The sequence below is a fragment of the Tachysurus vachellii genome, chromosome 4 (genome assembly GCF_030014155.1).
Source record: "Tachysurus vachellii isolate PV-2020 chromosome 4, HZAU_Pvac_v1, whole genome shotgun sequence".
Lineage (NCBI taxonomy): Eukaryota > Metazoa > Chordata > Actinopteri > Siluriformes > Bagridae > Tachysurus > Tachysurus vachellii.
In genome coordinates, this window is record NC_083463.1 from 17,749,976 (window position 1) to 17,774,369 (window position 24,394).

A 24,394-nucleotide genomic window follows, 5' to 3' on the forward strand; every position below is an offset into this window, starting at 1 on the left:
TGCATCGTGCAGCGGACCTGGGCGTCGTCCGGCTTTACCAAAGTGGGAATCACCCCGTGAAAACGCGGGGGTCTCCGGGCGAACTGCAGTGAGTAGCCGTATTTTATTATCCCCAACACCCACTTGGACACTCCGGGGATGGCCTGCCAGGCCTCGGCCCGCGTGACAAGGGGCTGGATAGTGTCGGATGGCAGGCCACTGATTAGGGGCCTGAACACTGACGAGTGTGGAAGAGGAAAATTGCTCTCTTTTAGAAAATGTGAAATCTTTATTGTGTTTGCCATAACAACAGTGCTTTGCGTGGACGCAACAACGGTGGGCCCAGGTCGCATAGCCAGCAGGCGAGAGAGCTTCTGAGGTGGTCCGGCCGTGGCGGGACTTTGCTCTTTCCTCTTCCTTCCCCAACGATCAGGAGGATTTAGAGGGTGTCGGGTCCAGCACAATCCTCTGCCGGGGGCCCTGACGTCCAGGCGGTTTAGCGCGCTTAGTGGGGCGAGCTGGGTGCTGCTCCTTAGGGGGCGCCACCTGGGGGGCAGAAGGGACAGGTTTGCTCTGGTGCTGAGTCGGCGCAGTCCTGGGGCGACTCGGGGCAGAGGTGGAGCGCTTGGGCAGGAAGTGCCGCATAGCCTGGGACGACTTCTGTGCTGCGGTGAAGCGCTCCGTAAACCCTTCTACGGCCAGCCCGAAGAGACCGGATGGAGAGACTGGGGCATCTAGAAAGGCCACCTTGTCGCTCTCCTTAATATTAAGCCAGAGGTGGCGCTCCAGCACAACCAGGTTGGCCATGGATCGTCCAATGGCTTGGGCCGTGGTTTTTGTGGCGCGCAGGGCCAGATCTGAGATGAGCAGCCACGGCCTCGTCCAGGGGCGGCAATTGCTCATAGCCCTTCTCCTGAGAGCCATCTACTGCGCCGAGAGCTGCAGAGGAAGTGCGTAGGCGGGCCGAGTAGGGGGCACGCCACGACTTTGTGAGCTCATCGTGCACCTCAGGGAAGAACGGGGCAGAACGCTGGCAGGGGAAAACCGCTGGAAAGCTCTTTTTGTGATCGCCGGATGGCAGCAGGAGATCGCTGAGAAGCGGCTGCAAGCAGGAAGCCGGCGGCCCGAGAACGGCGCAAGAAGCGGCTGTCTAAAGAGCGCCGGCGCTGCAAGTGGTCGGCGGTCTCAGCTGGTCCGCTGCGGTGCCTGTTCAACGGCGAAAATCCAGCGAAGGCGTTCAGAGGAAATTCAGCGAAGTGAAGTCGTCGCTGAAGGAGTAAGATCTGATTTCCTCTGGCGATTTGCCTGCTTATATAGCTATATGCCCCGCCCCTTTTTAGCGGGCTTTGGCGCGCTGCATCGCCACAGGCTCGCGCAGCTACGCAGCGCCGTCATTGGTTTAAAAAAGTTTACAGATTAAACCAATGGCAGTGCAGTTGCACTGCGTTATTGAAAAAGGCTTCAGTATTGAGGAAAAAAGGAGCTTTTCCCCATACGCAGTATGAGTGGAGTATCGAAAGGGAACTGCACAATTTACGTTCATTATTTATTTTGTTTATTTATGTATATTTAATAAATTCATAAAAGCTTGAAAATATGCAGGTATGAGCATGAGATTACATAAATGTATTCATAAATAGGTGCATAGCCATGTATTTCTACAGATATTACCACAACACTTTACAGCTCTAAAACTTAAGAATTTGAAAATGCAGATAAAACATACTTCACATACAGCAGAGCAGCCAGCAGGTGTTTACAGTTGTTGAGAGTTTTGCTTAACTTATTTTGAAGACTTCGACTTGCTCACATGCTTCTGTTTCTGCAGGTAATTGAACACCAATTTATGAGATCTACAAGTTCCTGGGGAACAATTGTGCATAATGGAAAAGATAGATAAGACGATGTATAAAAAAAAAAAAAAGTGAATTAATAAAAATGGATAATATAAAAATACTAACAATAATAGAGACAATAAGTCACTGTTTATGTACATATGCCGCACATACATGTGCAATGTCCGTGGAATGAAAGATAAACTATAATAAGCATACACCTAGTAGCAAATGTAAATCGTATGCCTTAAGTGAAATCTCAATAGCTCAATAGAGCATACAATACAAGAGATAATGTTTGAGACAATGTGACCCTCACTATGATAGACAGCAGACAACCTTGGTGATGTTATGTGATTTGAGAGCTTTAACTATTGTAGCGTCATTTAATTTACTACCAGGACAACCAGCTGTGTTCTCCTGCTACACATTGTCAGATATAAATGGAAACTTGCAAACTTATAAGCAAAGAACATACCTTAGGAAATAGAAACCATGAACAGTGCAAAGGCATTTCTGTGCTCTTTAATTTTAACATCAATTAAATCTTAATATCTGGCTTAGTTAGTCAGTGCAGCTATCTATCTATCTCCCATACAGTGCAATAAAGCATATTTAAATAATTAGTAATAAAGCACATTTGTGTCTTTATAGTCTATCTATCTATCTATCTATCTATCTATCTATCTATCTATCTATCTATCTATCTATCTATCTATCTATCTATCAATCTAAAGGCAGAAATCCACTACCACTAAGGACACTTTGTAGCTTTTGATTGAATTATTCAAGGGAGATGCAGTCACAAAAGATCTCCACTGTCCACATCATGAACGTAAGTATTTATGGACTTTGTAAAACTTCATTGTAAAACTCTCCTTCAAAGCCCCGTCATTCCATTTCCATCTAAGGACCGTGACCTGTCAATAGCACAGTGTGACAATTTCTAACAAAAATCATGGACCCTTGACCTTTGCCTGGAAGGATTAGCCAAATTTTCTGACATCTTCTCTCTGACTGAAGGTCAGGGTTATTATGTACTGTAAGTGTCAGGATATCCATCTCAGGCCATGTAAATGTCACCATCTGTTTTGGTTATGTTCAGTTTTATTTTAATAATGCAAATATGTAAATATCTAATAGGTATACATCATGGAGAAAATATACAACCCACAGTAATGTGCAAAAATTATATGCACCTTTTTTCTGTTTTTATCTTAGATGTTTATTTCAAGACCTTTGCGTTGAGTTCAAACATTACTTGAATGAAAATGAATAAAAAAAAAAAAAAGAAAGAAAGAAAGAAAAAAGGGAAATTATATATAATAGAAAAATTTAGTATGCCAGTAAAGAAAGTAACTTTATGTAATGGACCGGTTTTCAGACAAAAGCCCAATAAAGTATTATCTGCTAAAATAAAAGCAGGTAAAACAGTCTACAGAGGAACTCTGGCAAATCGTCCAGGATGCTTTGAGAAACAGCAGATTTCCTTCTAAAACTGCACAAACAACTGATGCTAAGGGTTGTCACACTAAATAGTCACTTATTCAGTTTACTTCAGATAATGCACCTTATAGTTATTTATATTGTCTATAGTATGTGTTCTATCTATCTATCTATCTATCTATCTATCTATCTATCTATCTATCTATCTATCTATCTATCTATCTATCTATCCAAAGGCAGAAATCATATTCAGTTTACTTCAGATAATGCACCTTATAGTTATTTATATTGTCTATAGTATAAATGTTCTATCTATCTATCTATCTATCTATCTATCTATCTATCTATCTATCTATCTATCTATCTATCTATCTATCTATCTAAAGGCAGAAATAATATTACAGTGTTCAATGAAGTGTTCATTTAGCTTTAAAGCATTTTTGCACAGTACTGAATATACAGTATGTCTAATAACCGTCTCAGTGTAATGGGTTGCAATGAAAGATCCACAGAAAATGAAACCTTTGTAAATGAATAATTGCCCACAGAATATGCAGCAGGGTCATTAATTTCAAAGGGTTTTTTGCACTAAATAAAAGTTTAGCTCAGGAAAAAAATGTATGTATTATAACTTTATGTGTACACACTATATAACATTAAATGTACACACTGCAGTATACAGTATCTCTTTGTGGCATTGTAATGGTGAGCAGGATCATCTCTAAATTTATTTAGTATTACAGCAAGGAGATTGATTAAATGCTTTGGGCAGGATTAACTTACACCTCTTTACTCACTCAGAAAGTGTTTTCAGTAACTTTTCCATCCATCTAAAGAAAGAGAAGACATTTGTTGGTGAATGGTTCAAGGTTGAGTGGAGGGGACATCTCTTGCCCTAACTTGCTCTCTCTCTCTCTCTCTCTCTCTCTCTCTCTCTCTCTCTCTCTCTCTCTCTCTTAAACACACACACGCCTCAAATAATTTATTACCTACACAACTCAGAGGCACAGAAATATCAGAAGAGCACAGAGCATTACATTGTGAAGCTGTGAGGACAGCACACAGGACTGAGGACAGGTAGGCAGTTTCCTCTATCCTTTCATCAGTAGATTAGTGACAGTTAAATTATGATAAAGAAGAAAAAAAAATAACTTTGTGTGGTTCTAGGTTTTTCTAGGCTTTTAAGAAAGTTAAGATAGATAGATAGATAGATAGATAGATAGATAGATAGATAGATAGATAGATAGATAGCACTAGGGTCAGGTGGAACAGCATTCTTCTGTATCTTCTCATCTTTTCGAATGTATATCTGCAGTCTGAATGAATGTACTAAAGGGAACTGTTTACAGTCCAAGGCAGAGAGGAACTGTTGACAACCTCAAATGACGTTCAGTGTGGTGTTGAAGTGAAGACAATGTTCTCAAGCTTTCATTTCTTTACCCATAGTTATGAGCATTTTATGAATCGCATTACACCACCATTAACTGCCCAATAAATGCCTGGGACATTTTGTAGAGCTCAGTGGGCTTGTTTAAACTAAATGTACAAGTTGCAGTTGATTTGCAGTTACACATAAAATCATTTAAGTTGTGGCCTGTAAGCTCATGTTCTCAGTTCATGTTTCGCGGTGTGTAATCTGAGAGCTAGTCAGCTGGTATGAAGTCATAGAAAAGTGTAACGGGGTGACAGCTAACTATAGTTGAGTGCAAAAGATCAAACTGTATCACAGGACATGGTATGGCAATGCGGTAGACAAGGGGAATGGGGCTTGTCATGTATTATGCAATTTGATGTGCTGCCAGGTATCCTATTAAGTTACATGTGTAAGTCCTTGAGAAACAGAACATCCACATGACGAAATATGTTTTACAGTTGAAAAATAATGTCTTATGAATTTACTAATGCAATGCATACTTACATAACTAAGAAATTACTTTAAAAGGCATATCATTAAATAAAAAGTACATTTTATAAAACAAGATATGAAAAATGAAAGGTATGCTTGCTAAATTCATTAGATGTTATGCATGTACATGTCCTTGAAAAACACAAACCACTTGGTATGGAACTTGCATAAGCATAATTAATATGCAACATATTTTTGCCATTAAACTGAATTGGTTGATTAATGCTATAGTCTATTTTTATTATAGGCTATGTACTTTTACAAATGCATTGTGTATTTATTTCAAAAAAGCACCAGGAACAACTGAAAGCACCAGGAACAACAGTTACACAGAGAACAATAGACAATGAGCTGCAACACAACATTTCTACATGGCATGCAAAATTAAAAAAGAAAGATATTTGCAAGGGGGCACGGTGGCTTAGTGGTTAGCACGTTCGCCTCACACCTCCAGGGTCGGGGTTCGATTCCTGCCTCCACCTTGTGTGTGTGGAGTTTGCATGTTCTCCCCGTGCCTCGGGGGTTTCCTCCAGGTACTCCGGTTTCCTCCCCCGGTCCAAAGACATGCATGGTAGGTTGATTGGCATCTCTGGAAAATTGTGTGTGTGTGTGTGTGTGTGTGTGCCCTGCGATGGGTTGGCACCTCCAGGGTGTATCCTGCCTTGATGCCCGATGACACCTGAGATAGGCACAGGCTCCCTGTGACCCGAGGTAGTTCAGATAAGCGGTAGAAGATGAGTGAGTGATGAGTGAGAGATATTTGCATTTAAAAAATGATATTCATTTGACAAATGATATACGATTGCTTCTCATATACAATACTCATTGACTAAGAAACTGAATCTGTGAAGAAGATGACAAGACAATGATCCAAAACACACGGCCAAAATATTTAAATACTAAATCGTCCATTAGAAGAAATACAACGCTAAGGACAAAGATTGTCTCATAACCCTGAACATTTTGAAGTTGTAAATGCCAACATGTTTGCAAAAATGTCAAAGACATGTAAATGTAAAGTGGACATATGCACTGAAATTATATTCCAAATAAAAGTGTCTGAATACATTCCCTTGACTGTATGTTATGAGCTAGTTAGCTAGCATTATCTAGCTAACTTAGCAATTGCCTTTGTGCTGATCTCTGATCTCACAGAATGAGTAGAAATAAACTGTAGTGGAGTGCAATCAGGTCTGCAATGAAGGAAACGTAGAACAGAGCACACTCAAGCAGCAGGAGCTCAAGCAGGTTACATTCCGCTTTCTGATCAAAAAGCTTCTTTTAGTTGAGAAGTTTTCTCTTTCATCTAGTACTCGGTGACTATGAGTCACTGTGATGTGCATAAAAAAGGTTTCATATACACAGTTGTCAGATTAATCTGTATAGCAAAGAAGGATACTGTAGCATAACCTCTGTTACAAAATGTTCTTCAGTAAGTGCCTTACAATATCATTTTATCTTAATTTAAATCCTATATCCAGGAGCTTTCAGTGAAAGAAAAAACTAAACAATGGGTACATAGTATTACATAAAGAAACTAAAGAAATATAAAATGATATACAAACCATTACACATCTTGTGCACACTGTTGTATACATTCATTAATTTAGGTCAATTAATTAACTGAAGTCTTCAGTAAGTGTTACTACTACTAGATGCCATAGTAATAATGTTAATAATAAACAGCAGGTTGCAAAAACAGCATTCCAATTCAGTTTTGAAACAGGAAGATTTTATTAAATAAAAGAATAAAACATTATTGAGGGAGAATGTTTGTATTTAAAATTCACACATTTATATATGCATCATATCAGAGAAGATGAAGGAGAAACAGTGTGTGCTCTTTGCCATGGATCACATGCACTCTATTGTTGTCACTACCATGTTTGCATTAAGTTGTTTATTCATTTTGGTTCTTGATAATGTTTAATTGCAGTTTTAATTATTAATTTAATTGCAGTTTTGTTATCTCACCTAATAATCACAACGGCGGTATGTCCGATTAAGTACACAGGAAGGTCTGTGGCATATAAAAGTCATTGTTACAACATGACTTTTTAGACTTCAGTATAGACATATGTTTCATGCCAAAGGTGTATCATTTGTATCAAGTGACATTGTTTATTTTAGAGCTAGTTTAGAAAAAACAAAAGCGTCTCAAATGGTCTGAACATAAAAGGCTATAATGTGGGTTAACCTGCAATATTTCCAAATCCATATTTCATCATGAAAATTACTTTTATTAATACTGTAAAACATAATATTAACAAAATGAGTTTAATGACATTTAACATGGTGGCAGGTACAACAACAACAACAATAATAATAATAATAATAATAATAATAATAATAATAATAATAATAATAATAATAATAATAATAATAATAATAATGTATTTTTGAAAAATAGCAAAAGAAAATGAATAATTACTGTAAGATTCAAAAATCCTGAGGGTGTGCAAATTATATTTAGCAAAATACAATAAGGCCATTTGGACTTATGATGCTGACTTCCACACTACTTTTATTCACCCTTGGCAACAGCTGCAGCACATACTGATGGGTAATTATGAAATGTGGCTCTGATTTCTCACCATAACAAAAAAATACCCCTTTTCCTACACACATCTTATAAGGGAGCCAGATGGAGAGCCCATAATAGCATAGTCTGTCTCATCGAGTCTTCTTCAATCAATATCCAGCTAATTTGTTGAACATTAAAGATACATTATCCTCGAACTAAATGAATCTGGCATAAAAATAGATGAGCTGATTACTTACTTCTCGTGTAAAAGCAGGTGATAGTTGGTCAGGTGGTGCTGCTGAGATGTGGTGTTGTGTAAGCTGGAACAGTTTACCCCTCTTCCCCCTCCTCAGGCGCCTTGAATTTCTGGCTGCTCTACTTGAGAGTGTAAAACGACACGGGTTCATTTCATTTTCAGACACCACCATTAGCCAAGAAACATAAACCCTAGCCTTAAAAACATATACAGCTTATAACGATGATAAAATACTAAAGTGATTGAAAAGGATAGTAATAATATCTTAATGTCTATTTTAAATGCATAAATATATTTGTAATTTTGAAATATCTAAGTAATTTTCAGAACAAATACAGGTAACATGCATCATTATAAGTTGCACCAAACAGGTAACATGCACCAAAAGCAGTTTTCAGATTTCAGATAACCAATAGCTACAGTATCTCAGAGAAGTGAGTACACCCCTCACATTTTATTATACCGTTTCATGTGACAACACTGAAGAAATGACACTTTGCTACAATATAAAGTAGTGAGTGTAAAGCTTGTATAACAGTGTAAATTTGCTGTCCCCTCAAAATAACTCAGCACACAGCCATTAATGTCTAAACTTCTTTCGGCTTTTCCCTTCAGGGGTCGCCACAGCGAATCATCTCTCTCCACCTATCCCTATCTTCTGTATCCTCAACACTTGCACCCACTAGCTTCAAATCCTCATTAATTACATCCATATACCTCCTCTTTGGCCTTCCTCTTTGCCTCCTGCCTGGCAGCTCCATGTCCAACATTCTCCTACCAATATACTCACTCTTCCTCCTCTGAACATGTCCAAACCATCTTAATCTTGCCTCCCTAACTATGTCCCCCTTTGTACTCGTTCCTAATCCTGTCCAATCTTGTCACTCCCAAAGAGAACCTCAACATCTTCAGTTCGGCTACCTCTAGCTCTGACTCCTGTCTCTTCTTCAGTGACACTGTCTCTAAACCATACAGCATGGCCGGTCTCACCACTGTCCTGTACACCTTCCCCTTGATTCTTGCTGATATTTTCCTATCACACAGAACTCCTGACACCTTTCTCCACCCACTCCAACCTGCCTGCACTCGCTTCTTTACTTCTTTCCCACTCTCTCCATTACTCTGGACTGTTGACCCCAAGTACTTAAACTCCTGTACCTTCTTCACCTCTTCACCCTGTAACCTTACTGTTCCACTTCCCTCCCTTTCATTCACACACATGTACTCAGTCTTACTATGACTGACTTTCATTCCTCTTCTCTCCAGCGCAAACCTCCACCTCTCCAGGTTTTCCTCCACCTGCTCCCTGCTCTCACTACAGATCACAATGTCATCTGCAAACATCATCGTCCAAGGAGACTCCTGTCTGACCTCCTTTGACAACTGGTCCATCACTATAGCAAACAGGAAGGGGCTCAGAGCCGATCCCTGATGCAGTCCCACCTCCACTGTGAACTCCTCTGTCTGACCTACAGCACACCTCACACTGTCCTGCTCCTCTCATACATGTCCTGCACCACTCTGACATACTTCTCTTCTACTCCTGACTTCCTCATACAGTACCACAGCTCTTCTCTTGGCACCCTGTCATACGCTTTCTCTAAGTCTACAAACACACAGTGCAACTCCCTCTGACCATCCCTATACTTCTCCATCAACATTCTCAGAGCAAAGATTGCATCTGTTGTGCTCTTTCTGGGCATGAAGCCATACTGCTGCTCACAAATTTCCACCACCTTCCTTAACCTAGCTTCCACTACTCTTTCCCACAACTTCATTGTATGGCTCATCAACTTTATCCCCCTATAGTTGCTGCAACTCTGCACGTCACCCTTATTCTTAAAGATCGGCACTAACACACACCTTCTCCATTCCTCAGGCATCCTCTCACTTTCTAAAACCCTGTTGAACAAACTAGTTAAAAATTCCACTGCTGCCTCTCCTAGACACTTCCAGACCTCTACCGGGATGTCGTCAGGACCAACTGCCTTTCCACTTTTCATCCTCTTCAAAGCCTTCCTGACTTCATCCTTTCTAATCTTATCTACTTCCTGTTCCACAGAGTTCACCCCTTCTACTCTTTTTTCCCTCTCATTTTCCTCATTCATCAGCTCCTCAAAGTATTCCTTCCATCTCCTCTGTACACTCTCCTCACTTGTGAGCACCCTTCCATCTCTATCCTTAATTATTCTAACTTGCTGCACATACTTCCCATCTCGATCCCTCTGCCTAGCTAACCTGTACAAGTCCTTCTCTCCTTTTCTAGTGTCTAACCTAGTGTACAACTCGTCATATGCCTTCTGCTTGGCCTTAGACACCTCCCTCTTCACTCTGCGCTGTAACTCCTTGTATTCCTGTCTATTCTCTTCAGTCCTGTCCATATCCCACTTCTTCTTGGCTAATCTCTTCCTCTGGATACTATCCTGAACTTCCTCATTCCACCACCAAGTCTCCTTATCTTCTTTCCTCCTTCCAGATGACACACGCAGCACCTTTCTCCCTGTCTCCCTGATCACTTCTGCTGTAGTTTCCCAGTCATCTGGCAGCACTACCTGACCACCCAGAGCCTGCCTCAACTTCTGTCTAAATTCCTCACAACATTCCTCCTTTTTCAGCTTCCACCACTTAGTTTTCTTCTCTATCTTTGACCTCTTCGTCTTACAGACCATCAGAGTCATCCTACACACCACCATCCTATGCTGTCTGGCTACACTCTCTCCCACTACCACTTTACAGTCACTAATCTCTTTCAGATTGCCTCTTCTACAAAGGATGTAGTCTACCTGTGTTCTCCTACCTTCCTCCCTCTTCTGAAAATAAGTGTTAACCACAGCCATGCCCATCCTCTTAGCAAAGTCTACTACCATCTGTCCTTTAAGGTTCCTTTGCTCCTCACCTCCTCATCACCTCCTCATCACCTGTGTTCCCCTCACCAACATGTCCATTAAAATCCGCTCCTATCACCACTCTCTCACCCTTGGGAATACTCTCAATCACCTCATCGAATTCACACCAGAATCTCTCTTTCTCCTCTAACTCACAACCTACCTGCGGGGCATAACCACTAACAACATTCAACATCACCCCTTCAATCTCTAACTTCAGACTCATCACCCTGTCTGACACTCTCTTCACCTCCAGAACATTCCTCACAAACTCCTCCTTCAGGACCACACCTACCCCATTTCTCTTACTATCCACACCATAATAAAACAGCTTGAATCCTGCTTCTATACTACGAGCCTTGCTACCCTTCCACTTGGTCTCCTGTACACACAGTATATCCACCCTCCTTCTCTCCATCATATCAGCCAGCTCTCTACCTTTCCCTGTCATAGTACCAACATTCAGAGTTCCTATTCTCAGTCCTACACTCTTACCTTTCCTCTTCTCTGTCTGTGCACTCTCCTCCCTCCTCTACTTCTTCGACCAACAGTAGCCCAATTAATGTCTAAACTGCTGGACACAAAATGAGTACACCCCTAAGTGAAAATGTCCAAATTGGGCCCAAAGTGTCAATATTTTGTGTGGCCACCATTATTTTCCAGCACTGCCTTGACCATTTTGGGCATTGAGTTTACCAGAGCTTCTCAGGTTGCCACTGGAATCCTCTTCCACTCCTCCATGACATCAGACCTTGCGCTCCACCACCTTTCATTTGAGGATGAACAGATGCTCAACAGAGTTTAGGTCTGGAGAAATGCTTGGCCAGTCCATCACCTTTACCATCAGCTTCTTTAGCAAGGCAGTGGTTGTCTTGGAGGTGTGTTTGGGGTCATTATCATGTATGAATACTGCCCTGTGGGAGGGGGAGGGGATCATGCTCTGCTTCAGTATGTCACAGTACATGTTGACATTCATGGTTCCCTCAATAAACTGTAGCTCCCCAGTGCCGGCAGCACTCATGCAGCCCCACACCATGACACTCCCACCACCATGCTTGACTGTAGGTAAGACACACTTGTCTTTGTACTCCTCACCTGGTTGCAGCCACACACGCTTGACACCATCTGAACCAAATAAGTTTATCTTGGTCTCCTTAGACCACAGGACATACTTCCAGTAATGAATGTCCTTAGTCTGCTTGTCTTCAGCAAACTGTTTGCGGGTTTTCTCCTGCATTATCTTTAGAAGAGGCTTCCTTCTGGGCCGACATGCAGACCAATTTGATGCAGTGTGCGGCTTATGGTCTGAGTACTGACAGACTGACGCCCCACCCCTTCAACCTCTGCAGCAATGCTGGCAGTATTCATACGTATATTTCCCAAACACAACCTCTGATGCTGACCACGTGCACACAACTTCTTTGGTTGACCATGGCGTGGCCTGTTCTGAGTGGAACCTGTCCTGTTAAACCGCTGTATGGTGTATAAAGTTCTTTGCCATGAGGTGCCATGTTGAACTTCCAGTGACCAGTATGCAAGAGTGAGAGCTATAACACCAAATTTAACACTCCATTCACACCTGAGACCTTGTAACACTAACGAGCCACATGACACAGGGAGAGAAAATGGCTTCTGTGAGATACAGTAAATATCATTTATAAAATCATACAATGCATATGTATTTAATACTTATTTGATTATACATACGGTTTAGAAAATTGCACTCACCCATGGTATTCTGCCAGCCAATTTCTTTTTTTTTTTTTTTTTAAAAAAAAAAAAAAAAAGAACTTTTACATCAGATATATGAACAGGCATCATTTCAACATAACATGAAGTATGTCTTGTGCAGCTTTTATGTCAGGACATGAACATGTACTAAAATTTGAATGCTGATGGTTTTCCAGAAGAATGGGCTTCCAGTAATTGACAAGTAAGCACATGCTATCTCCAAACTTACTATAAAGAAGATGTCAGTACAGAAAACTTGTCATCATCACATGCCAAGAAGAGACATAGTGTCTGTGTCTGGCAGCAGGTTTGTGTGTACTTGTGTATGTTTGGAAGAGATGAATGACTGGAGCTGCTGGTTCCTGGATTGGCCTCTGCCTAAGCCTATAGTACAACATAATGTTCTACACTGTCACATTCCATCACTCAAACTGAATATTTGGCACGTCACATCACTTCTGTGTGTAATACCATCTTCTTTACGTTCTAGTTATTTCTGCTGTGAACACATACTACTGTATAAGGGTGATTTCAATTATATTTACATTGAGGATGTTGATATTCTTGCATTTTATGTACAGTATGTATATTTAGAGGAGGAGTCAATAAAATGTATTTTACTGTATCTCCTATAACGATATCTGAACTGCTTTCTTAGAGTGAATATGCTAAAAGTTGTAACCAAATTGGAAATCTCGAATTTGTAATGAAAATGTTAAAATAAAATGGCATAGTAACTATTGATTGCATATAAAAAAGTCCATATTTTACATATAAGCAAATTTGTTATATTTTAACCATTATGTACAAAAGGTCAGATTCTCCTGATTCTTAATCTTTATTTTTGAAGCATATTTTCAATCAATACTGGACTACAATGCATTAAATTATAATAGAATGCAAAAGAGACGCATTTTCACTATTGCAAAAACTGAAAACAAGCAAAACAAAAGAGAAAGGTATTTACTAAAGATACCTATAAAAATCATTCAACCAATAAAATCTGTATCTGTCTGTCTGTCTGTATGTTGCTCTCTCTCTCTCTCTCTCTCTCTCTCTCTCTCTCTCTCTCTGTGTCTCTCTCTCTCTTCCAGTGGCACTGAAATCTTGAGTTGCAAAGACATTTAAAGATGTGGAAGAAATCAAAAGTTACAGACCAAACAGCCATAGGGCAGGGTGGTAAGTACAACCATGCACTCTCAAGTAAAACTATGATCACTTCAAATACATTTAAACTTTCCTACAAAGATCTATCTATCTATCTATTTATCTATCTGAACTTGCCATGCAAGCTGTTTTCTTTTTCAGCGAAAAAAAGAAGAAACGCTAAATAAATAGATAACGCAATTAAATTAGCAAGAATATCTCATCATTTCAACACCATTAAACTGCACTTTCTTATAATATGTTTAGCAAAGCAGTTACAGTAGTCATGCAATTAGTAAATGAGTAAGTAAACTAAAATGAACAGAAACACAAATTCTGACTTTTTCAGTGTTTTGGAGACAGGAATCACAATATTTAATGCTCTCTGTTGAGTTACACCAAGTAAAGGTTGAAATGGTCAGTTGAAAGACTCTTATAGACCAGAATGTAACACATTCTTTTTTCATTTCCAGTAATAAAAGAGGCATAAATTGTGGTTATCTTTTTGCTTCATCAGCTGATTCTTCAACAAATCGTATGCTGTGGAGCACAGCAATTATGTGAGGAATAAAATGAATTCTTTAAAGGTGCTTTAAGAGAACATTTTATAATTAAGGGCTCAAGGCTGCCTAAAATGATTCTTCATGAGAATCCTTTTTAACACCGAAGCACTGTGTTGCAGGGTTCTACAGTGAATCAAATTTAGGACTTCAGCAGTACTGTGGTAAAATTAGCAGTAAAGAGAAGAATAAGGTCCTTTTATTATTTTTATACTGACTGTGATAATTGACTGCAACAAATCATAGCAACCAAGGCTACTTGATGTCTAGTTCCTAACACATGAGCTTACTAATTTCTGCTAATATACAGTATTTAACAACATATAACAGTATCTAGATGATGCTCATTTCCTGTGCAATTTGGCAAAACCATTTCACATTCAATCCTAAATCCAAGATTGAATAATTTGGGGTTTTGCTGGTTTGTTGTTTAGTGTATGTCATTGTCATGTCATTTATTTCTGATTAAATTAATGGCTTTTTAACTATGCTTTTGTCATGATTAACATGTTCTCCTACTGTTCCACCATCATCCTATGTTAAACCCATATGTTATACCAGGAACAGAGAATCAACCTCCCAAGAAGAAAGGTAAGAGAACTGACAACAACCTATATTGTTGGAAATGAATATGGTGTGTCTGTAATGGCACAGTTTGTAATCTATATTTCTAAGAGAATCTAGTTTACAATCTACATAAAAGAGAAACAAAATAGTCGTTTATAAAAGAAAATTTTACAGTAGCTAATATTTTGTTATTCTGTCAGTTATTAGTTTATGTATGCTTAATGATTATTTAAAAAAATATTATATTATTTTTAAATTATATTATAGTAAATATTTAAATAAAAATTAGATAATTTTTCTTGAATTTGATTTTAGAAGCAAAATTATGGAAGTAGATCTTTTGAGACTAAATATTTATTTGACACTGGATATTGTTGCAAATAGAGATTATATTATGTGCAGATTATTAATAGGAACATTTCAAAGCAATGTAAAAAACCCATTACGTTGCCACATGCACACAACCAACAATTAACAAAACCATTATGTTATAACAAATGTCATTTGTCATACTTGTCATTTCCTGTAATTTCTTATTCTGTGCCATAACCTGACATCCCTAATAACAAGTGGTCAGATTAACATTTCATCCTTGTTTCTCTTTGTTTTGTATTATTAAACGCATACAAGTATTGATTGTATTAGAAATAATGCAGTGTTTATAGACATTTGGACATTTAAAGAATGTTTAAGAAAAGAAAACACTTTAAAGCCATTTATTTACCAAGATGGTGAATCCTCTTATTACCAGAACTCAAAATTGTCAAGTTTGCAGTTATTGTACACGTCATATAGTGTTACGGTTGTAACATTTTTATTTTTCTCAGAAACTATTGAGAAGCTTCACATGAAAATATTTTATTTGGTTGTTCATAGGTATCAAAAGGAGATCAAAGGTTCCTGGGGTTATGATCACCCAGTATGTGGAGGAATTACCAGAGGGGAAATCTACTCCTGATTACACACGCAAACCCATTGCTTTGACCATTCAAGAAGGTATGAATATTTTCAAACTTAAGTATTCTGCAATGAAATAATTCACAACCCCTGCCAGATAAAAATGATACAGTAAGACTGAAATAAATCATGTAATTTTTTTTACCAGTAATTGTTTTTTGAAATATTATTTACTTATTTTGAAATACATTAGAGTATACATTGGGTAAATAATTATTTTATCCCCTGCTAATTTTGCAAGTTTACCACCTTACAGGAAAATACGGTCTAGAATTTTTATGGTAGGTTTTGTAATGAGTCTGTCTGTGTTTCTGCCATGTTTCTGTCTGCTGTCTTTCCCTATTGTTAATTGTTTGCTCCACCCACTCGTTTGTTCCCATGGACACTGGTTGAACTCATTCATCTCCTCAGGTGTGTTGTCTTTGTCTCTGATTGTCTCTGCTTTGTCATTGGTTCCTGTCAGCTATATATACTCTGTTTGTTCACTTCCCTGGTGTTGGTTGTTATTGCATGTTGGATGTTGGTGTGCCTGTTCCCGTTTCCTGTTAGCCCTGTTTGTTGCGTCTGTCTGTCTGTCTGTCTGTCTGTCTGTCTGTCTGTCTGTCTGTCTGTCTGTCTGTCGAATAATTAAACTGCATTTGGATCCTCACTTGCCTTTGTCCTGCATCGTGACAGGTTTATTTTTACAGAGAGATGTATAATATCACCAAAAAAAATCCAGAAAAAAAAAAACAAAAGGTTATTAATTACTATTTGAATGAGTATTTGATCCCATACCAACCAGCAGGAATACTGACCCCCAAAAGACCGGTTATGTGGCCATGAGACACACAAATTTGTCCTATTCCTTTAGGAAAATACTCTTAATCTCAACTCATTATAGAAACGTGAGGAATCAGCCTAGAATTACATTGGAGGAGGTTGTTAATGATCTCCGGAGAGATGGGACCACAGTCAACAAGAAAACCACAGGTAACCCTCTTCGCTGTAATAGATTGAGATCCTGCAGTGCCCGCAAGGTTCCTCTGCACTAGAAGGCACATATACAGGCCCGTCTGAAGTTTTCCAAAGAACACCTGAATTATTCAGAGAAGGCTTGGGAGGGATGAGCCTAAAATTGAGCACTTTGGTACCAACTCGATTTGCCGTGTTTGAAAGTGTAGAGATGGTGTTCTTGGGGCCATATTCTCTGCCTTCGAACATAGCGGTAGAAGCATTATGCTGTGGGGCTGTTTCTCTTGTACAGGAAGACATCACCACATTGAGGGGATGATGAAAGGGCCATGTAGTATAGAATCTTGAATGAGAACCTCCTGGCCTTAGCCTGAAGATGTGTCGTGGATGGGTGTTCCAACATGAAAATGACCCAAAATATACGGCCAAGGGAACAAAGGAGTGGCTCAAAAAAAAGCACATTAAGATCCTGGAGTGGCCTAGCCAGTCTCCGGACCGTAAACTCATAGAAAATCTGTGGAAGGAAAAACCTTCAGGATTTGAATTGTATCTGTGAAGAGGAGCGGACCAAAATCCCTCCTGAGATGTCTGCAAACCTGGTGACCAACTACAAGAAATGTCTGACCTCTTTGTGCTTGCCAACAGGGATTTCTCTGCCAAGTACTAAATCATGTTTTGCTTGAGAATCAAATACTTATTTCACTCAAATACAAATTAATTTATAACCTTTATTTTAATTAATGAATTTATTTATTTATTTATTTTGTGTTTTGTTGTTGTTGTTGTTTTTGTTTAAAAATTTATGGACCACTCATTTCATTGTAAGGGGGTAAACTTACAGAATCAGCAGGGGATCAAATAATTTCACCCACTGTAAGCGACCAAAATAACAAGACTAACAGAAACAGGTGCAGGACTTTCAGGTTATGATCATCATGGTTGTTATTTACTTTAGAGGATATTGTACAGAACAACTTAATTTTACTACCCATTTCATTTTAAGAAACTGTTAGGAATCCGGGGTAAAAACAGACCCAAATGCAGGATAGCTAAAATAAACTGGTTTATTAAATAAAAAACACAAAACAGGGACAAAGACACGACAAGAGATGAGACCAATAACGTAACACAAGCCGACAGGATATGACAAACCACAACAGGGATTCCACGGCACCATAGGCAACGCGGCACAGATAAGACACAAGACTATTTTAACACATGAGGAACAGGTATGCAGAGGCGGGGTGGAAGAGACAAGGGCGGGGGAGACACGTGAACACAGAACATAAACAAAAGCACGTGGCCAAAGTCCAGGCTGGATCCTGACAGAAACAATCACAGTAAAGAATGATTCATTTTGACTGAGACATTTTAGGTTCTGATTTAATTTAAGAGCTGCATTTTCTACTCTGTTTTTAAATCTTATGTTTCCTATTAAAGGTAAATTAGCCATCTTTAAAGCCATTGTGATTGGAGAACCCAAGCCCACTGTTTCATGGAAAAGAGCAAAAGGAGAAATGAATGATCCAGAAAAGTTCCAGAACAAATATGACCCTGTAACTAATGAACATACTTTAGAGGTAGGCATAATATTTCAGTAAAATTAGACAACCAACCCCTTGGAAACATGTTTATAGCTTAAGTATTTTTTTCCCACCTATATTACCTATATGTACCTATATTAAGCTACTGTATAGGTTAATTTATCTTTTCAAAGATTCCCAGAGTTAGTGGTGAAGAAGCTGATACCTACAAATGCTATGCTGTAAATGAGTATGGGAAAGCAGTCTGCCCTGTCATCCTAAATGTCATTGAAGGTACAGTACAGAATTATGATAAGCTTGTATTTCAAATGAAGTTCAAAGCATACATTTAACTTTTAATCAACTTTAATAGAAATATAACACATATGTTTTGTTTCTCTCTTACAGTTGGATTCAAAAAGAGCAAAGAATTAAAAAAGACAGAGGAATGTATGTTTATAGTTTTTCAACGTATTACATTATTTAAGAAATTACATTGCGAAATATAATACAATTTATAAATTTAGTTACAATCACAGTTTAACTTAATAAGTCAGTTGAAAATAAATTTGTAATAACAATCTAATGCTATTAAAGTCCTTTTAAACTTAATTATATTCCATTATTTTCAGTGGAGGATCCAGCGGAGTTCAGAAACAAGCTTAGGAGAAGGTATAACCTCCGATCTGCAAACTTGAGACTATATTTTATTATTGCACCATGTTCAGAAACCTATTAGTTCCTATGTTAATTGTTTTGTTAACCCATGGTTAAATATTAAGATTCTTGTTGCAACTGCAGTGCTGGGAAAGCCATTGTTGAAAAAAAAGAAGGGGAAATTGATGAGTCAGTGTGGGATCTGTTACTGTCTGCTGATAAGAAAGACTATGAGCGAATTTGTTTCGAATATGGCATCACTGATTTTCGGGGAATGCTGAAGAAACTGACTGAGCTGAAGAAACAGAGAGAGCAAGAACAGGCCTTGGTACAGTACTGTGGATATTTACAGTAAAACATCAAAATAAAGCTATGATGCATACTTACATAGATTGTCTGAGAGATGGGGAAAAAAACTAATTTTGTTTTGCTTTTATTAGTTCATTCAGCAAATCAGTAATCTGAAACACATTGAAGTGAAATCTGCGAATTCAGCAGCTTTTGAGCTGGACATTGAACTCAAGGACCCCAACAGTCGCATTTTCCTCTATAAAGTAATGACTATTTCAAAAGTTTTGTGATCACCATGAGACTAAAATTTCTTTTTGGCTACAGCATTTTTGCTACAGCATTATTTAAATTTATATGCATTTACTTTTAGGATGGCATCATGGTTCCATACAGCAAAGATTTGGACAATGAAATGAAACACTATTTGAAGCAAGTTGGAAAAAAGTATGTGTTTACAGTGAAAAATCTTACACCTGAGGATGCTGGTATTTATCAAGTGGATGTTGAGGGAGTCAACGTCTTCTCAACAGATTTCAAGAGTATGTTTTACTGAATTAGAGACTAAAATCAAAAAATCATTCTCACTAGCACATTAGCGGTTTCGAGATTCCAAGTGCTCACTGTCTGTCACTATTTGTCTTTCAGTCCCCTCTGTGGATTTTCTGGTGAAGATTCAGGAAGTAAAGGCTGAAGAAAGAGAAGATGCCATATTTGAGTGTGTGACTTCTCTACCCATGAACCACATTTTATGGACACTGAAGAATAATCCCTTATCCAATAGTGATAAATATGAGATTACCGTTTCTGAGGACAAATTGATTCACCGTCTGAAAGTCATTGACTGTATGCCTGTGGATGCTGGAATCTATTCTGCTGTGGCTGGCATAAAGTCATGTAGTGCCTGGCTTGTGGTAGAGTGTAAGTTTCACTGTACAATGTATTAAAAACCAAAAAATATCCTAAATATATATAGAAAATTTCATTGAAATTAATTTAATTAATATAATCGCTACCTATGAAATTGTCTTTTTCAGCTAATAAAGATTCTACCAGGAAAGGTAAAAAGATAGGCCGCAAGACTACACAGGCCGGTGGCAGTGGAGTTGATCTAACAAAAATTGCTTCTGAGCAGCAAGAAAAAAACAAGAAGGAGATGGAAGAAGCTATGGAAGTGGCTAGAAGAGCTAAAGCTGAGAGGGATGCTGCTGCAGCCAAAGCCCAAGCAGAAGCTGAAGCTGCACTGGCTGCATCAAGAGCTGCTGCAGCTGCAAAAGCAGCAGCTGCTGCTGAAGCTGCTGAGGCTGCACTTGCAGCAGCTAAAGCTAAAGGCATGTCACAGAAAGATGCCAAAGCCCAAGCTGATGCAGCAGCTGCAGCTGCAGCAGCAAAAGCACAAGCTGAAGCTGAAGTGAATGCCAGAAAGTTAGCTGAGGCCAAGGCTAAAGAAGCAGGTTTGAGTGAAGAGGACATTGCTAAGGCTGGAGCAGCTGCTTCTGCCATGCTTACTCAAAATATAGCCACAGCAGAGGGACTTGGGCTGGATGGAGCAGGCATGGGAGATGCAGAAGGTGCTGGTCCTGGAGGAAGTGTTAATCCTGCAGGAGGTGCTCGTGCTGCAGGAGGTGTTGGTCCTGCACTAGGTTCTGTTCTTGCAGGAGGTGCTGGTGATGCTAATGGAGCTGGAAGTGTAGACCAAGCAGGACTGGACACCTTAGTCAAGGAAGGAGCTGATGCTGGTGCTAAGTCTAAGAAGCATGCCAGAACAGAAGTGGCTATCACTGCCAAAGGTAAGGAGTTTACACACTGAAATTCCCTAATTTGAAACCTTACAGACATATATTCAATTTATTAGATTATTTGTAAGCAATATTATTTCTTACTATTTATTTTCTTTCCATTGACCATATTTTCTTTTCCTCAACCATGCTTATTCATCCTATGCTATTGTTTTTATGTGTCTTGTTTGGACTGCCTAAATGTTATTGCTTCTGGTATATTTATTGTACCTGCATCTGTTACTGTGTTTACTGTCTTTGCTGTGGAATACATACGAGTTAAAAAGCTGTTCAAATTAGTAAGAAAAAGCACAAAAAAAAGGCCTAAACCAAGGGAAAATTATTTACCATTTACACTGATAGTTACAGTACCAGAACCAAATTCAACTGAAGTTGCCCCAGTTGAAGAAATTGGGCAGCAAGAACAGAGCGTGGAACAGCCAGAACAGGTTGCAAATGAACAAACTGATGAACAGCCAAACCAGGCTAAGAAGCAAAGTCGTGTGAGGCAAGGCCCACTGATGCCAGACACAGTCATTGGTAAGAGTCTGGCTTAAACTTTAACATGAATATAGTATAACCAAATTGGACTGAACTGACTCCATCATTAACTCTTTAATATATTGGAATTTTAACAGTGGTGTTGATGTGAATTTCTGAGTTGCAGAACTTTTTTTTAACTTCAGAGATAAACTTTTAGGATTCCATGAGGCATGATAGTACATGCCTCTAATCATGTTGAGGACATTTTAAATAATACAATTAACAAAAAAACCGGATCAATTAACAACATTTAAAAACTTTTCCTAAATCAATCATTCGCTTGTATATTTCTGGGACCTAGACTGTAACATACACATTATGGATGGTGTTGGCATTCCCCTTAACAGTAACACCATCCATCATATTCCTAATTGTTGCATGTGCAGCACTTATCACAACATCCACAGTTACAAATTACAAAACAGAACTGTTTACAGAACAGATTTGTTCTGTGTCTTGTGCTCTGTTGTGTCTTTTTGTGTTCTTTATGTCCTTTATGTGTACACACTCATTTGCGTTTTGTGTGTGATTTGTTTGTCACTGTGTCAATCACATGTCTGTGTTATCTGTGCTGAGAAAAGCTAATTTTCACCTGATTTAACTAACTGATTCTTAAGAACCTACAGTAATTAGTTTGCATAAATATTTTAAACAAATATCATCTTGTTAAATATTGTTAAATATCATGTAAACAAATACAGTCTTCAGATTTTACAATATCCCTCTCTCCAGTTTCTCCTTTAAATGCTAAGCAAACTTCAAAAGGAAAAGATTTTATAACATAAATACTTTGTTTCCTCCCATTTCTATTGATCAATTTTTGGCAGGTTTATATTAGTTTGAAAGCACAGTTCGTCTACATTTCTGTCACTGTTTTAATGTTGTTTGTTTTAATGTTGTTCTTTATAACCTTTTCTGCCACCATCTACCTTCTAAATGTTCATCATTGATTGAACAAATAAAATACCTGAAGTTGGAGGCAACGCACATGGTAATCCAGGCAGTAATCCAGGTCATAACCCAAGTGGTAATCCAGGTCATAACCCAAGTTGTAACCCAGGTCATAACCCAAGTGGTAACCCAGGTCATAACCCGGGTCATAACCCAAGTGGTAACCCGGGACATAATCCAAGTGGTAACCCAGGACATAGTCCAAGTGGTAACCCAGGTCATAACCCAGGTCATAACCCAGGTCATAACCCAAGTGGTAACCCAGGACATAATCCAAGTGGTAACCCAGGACATAATCCAAGTGGTAACCCAGGTCATAAGCAAGGCAGTAACCCTGGTCATAATCCAAGCGACAACCCGGGTCATAATCCAAGTGGTAACCCAGATGGTAATCCAGATGGCAACCCAAGTGGCAATCCAGGTGACAACCCAAGTGGCAATCCAGGTGGCAATGGTGCCAAGCCCGAGGGCAACGAGGGTTCTCCACCTGATGGTGAGGCCACTGAAGGCACAAAAGATGGGTCAGCTGAGGCTGACAAGCATTCAGGCCGGACAAGACAAGGTCCCCTGCTTCCAGAGGAACCTACTGGTAAGAAATGGTGAAACCTGCATCAAACATGCATGGAAGCAATATTTTAAGATGGTCATTTGAGACAGGAGTGGATTTACCATTGCTTTGTAGGATACAGAATATCAGTGTTAGCCACTGTTGGGCACTTGGATCTAACGCCTATGTCACATCACTGACCCTTTATCCCATTGTAATTTGTCTCTCTAAATTGTTTGTTGTGAAAAAAAAAATGTCTTGATGTGCAAGTGTTTGTGTGTTCATATTGAGCCCATTGTCCTTGCCAAGCTTGACTAATTTAGATAATTATATCCATGAGAAAATTAACATAGAAGCAAATACAGGTCTACACTTCAGAAGTAAGAATGAACAATGAAACAGGAGACTACTGCACTCAGGTGAAAATGAAGGCAAGCACATTAAGATTCCCTCATGTCATTGAAGCTAAATGATCACTGAATCCAGCAGTTGGTAATAAAATTAGACAAATCAGTGATCACATAATGAAGACGCAACAAGCAGAAAAAACATCTATCATTTGATGATGTGTTAACATCTATATTTGCTATTAATACAAGATGACACCATTTTCAAGAAGAAGAAGAAGAAGACGAAGAAGAAGAAGAAGAAGAAGAAGAAGAAGACGAAGAAGAAGAAGAAGAAGAAGAAGAAGAAGAAGAAAAATAAAAAGAAGGAGATGGTTAGCCTGGCAACTAAAAAAGCACCAGAATCCTGAACCTCCTCATCAAAATATGGAAATTATTACAACCTGGAAAAAGTCAACAGAGAAGACAGATGTCTTTCTGGGAATGTTAGAATTTTTTTGTTAACAAATAATTATTTTAGACTCTTGGCTTATATTCAAACATGTATTTTATGCATTAAAATACATGGTGTTGTTAACAAAATGACAAATAACAAGCTGAATACATATTTTATATAAGGTAAGTACTATTACATATTACCATTATTGCAGATAATATGATTGATAAAAAAATGTCGCCAAATGAATTGTAGATCCTGGTGTTTACATCTCTGCTGCCCTGGAAGACTGCAGCGCTATTGTAGGAGAGGAAGCGGAGCTGGTCTGCAAACTCAGCAATGCAGATTGCAAGGGGCTCTGGTATAGAGATGGAAAAGAGGTATGCTAAGGCTCTCGATACTGTAAAACTGAAAAGAGAAATTTGTTGAGAGAGGTAATAATAAAGCAGTAAATAAATTGTTTTGCATCCCTACAGAAAGATTAAGCACCATATGTAACCTCAGTATATAAACTTTATAGGTATTTTTAGCAGGAGCCAGAATAGTTTCTATAAAAGATATAATCAGTGTTTATGTTT

General features: G+C 38.7%; 1 protein-coding gene across 4 annotated transcripts in view; it reads left to right on the forward strand.

Annotated features, from left to right (window-relative positions):
• The first annotated feature begins 4,220 nt into the window (after positions 1-4,220).
• igfn1.1 (immunoglobulin like and fibronectin type III domain containing 1, tandem duplicate 1) overlaps positions 4,221-24,394 on the forward strand; it is a 28,234-nt gene continuing 8,060 nt past the window's right edge. Inside the window, exons 1-16 of one of the 4 annotated variants that reach the window (XM_060868123.1) lie at positions 4,221-4,337; positions 13,657-13,741; positions 14,830-14,859; positions 15,712-15,831; positions 18,187-18,326; positions 18,464-18,563; positions 18,678-18,719; positions 18,902-18,941; positions 19,071-19,254; positions 19,367-19,480; positions 19,588-19,756; positions 19,863-20,135; positions 20,252-21,004; positions 21,356-21,532; positions 22,509-23,075; positions 24,072-24,196. In XM_060868123.1, coding sequence (XP_060724106.1) covers positions 13,693-13,741; positions 14,830-14,859; positions 15,712-15,831; positions 18,187-18,326; positions 18,464-18,563; positions 18,678-18,719; positions 18,902-18,941; positions 19,071-19,254; positions 19,367-19,480; positions 19,588-19,756; positions 19,863-20,135; positions 20,252-21,004; positions 21,356-21,532; positions 22,509-23,075; positions 24,072-24,196 — 2,883 coding nt within the window. In that variant the 5' untranslated portion in view covers positions 4,221-4,337; positions 13,657-13,692. The remainder of the gene's footprint in view (positions 4,338-13,656; positions 13,742-14,829; positions 14,860-15,711; positions 15,832-18,186; positions 18,327-18,463; positions 18,564-18,677; positions 18,720-18,901; positions 18,942-19,070; positions 19,255-19,366; positions 19,481-19,587; positions 19,757-19,862; positions 20,136-20,251; positions 21,005-21,355; positions 21,533-22,508; positions 23,076-24,071; positions 24,197-24,394) is intronic. The other 3 variants (XM_060868125.1, XM_060868124.1, XM_060868127.1) reach the window with 3 other exon arrangements.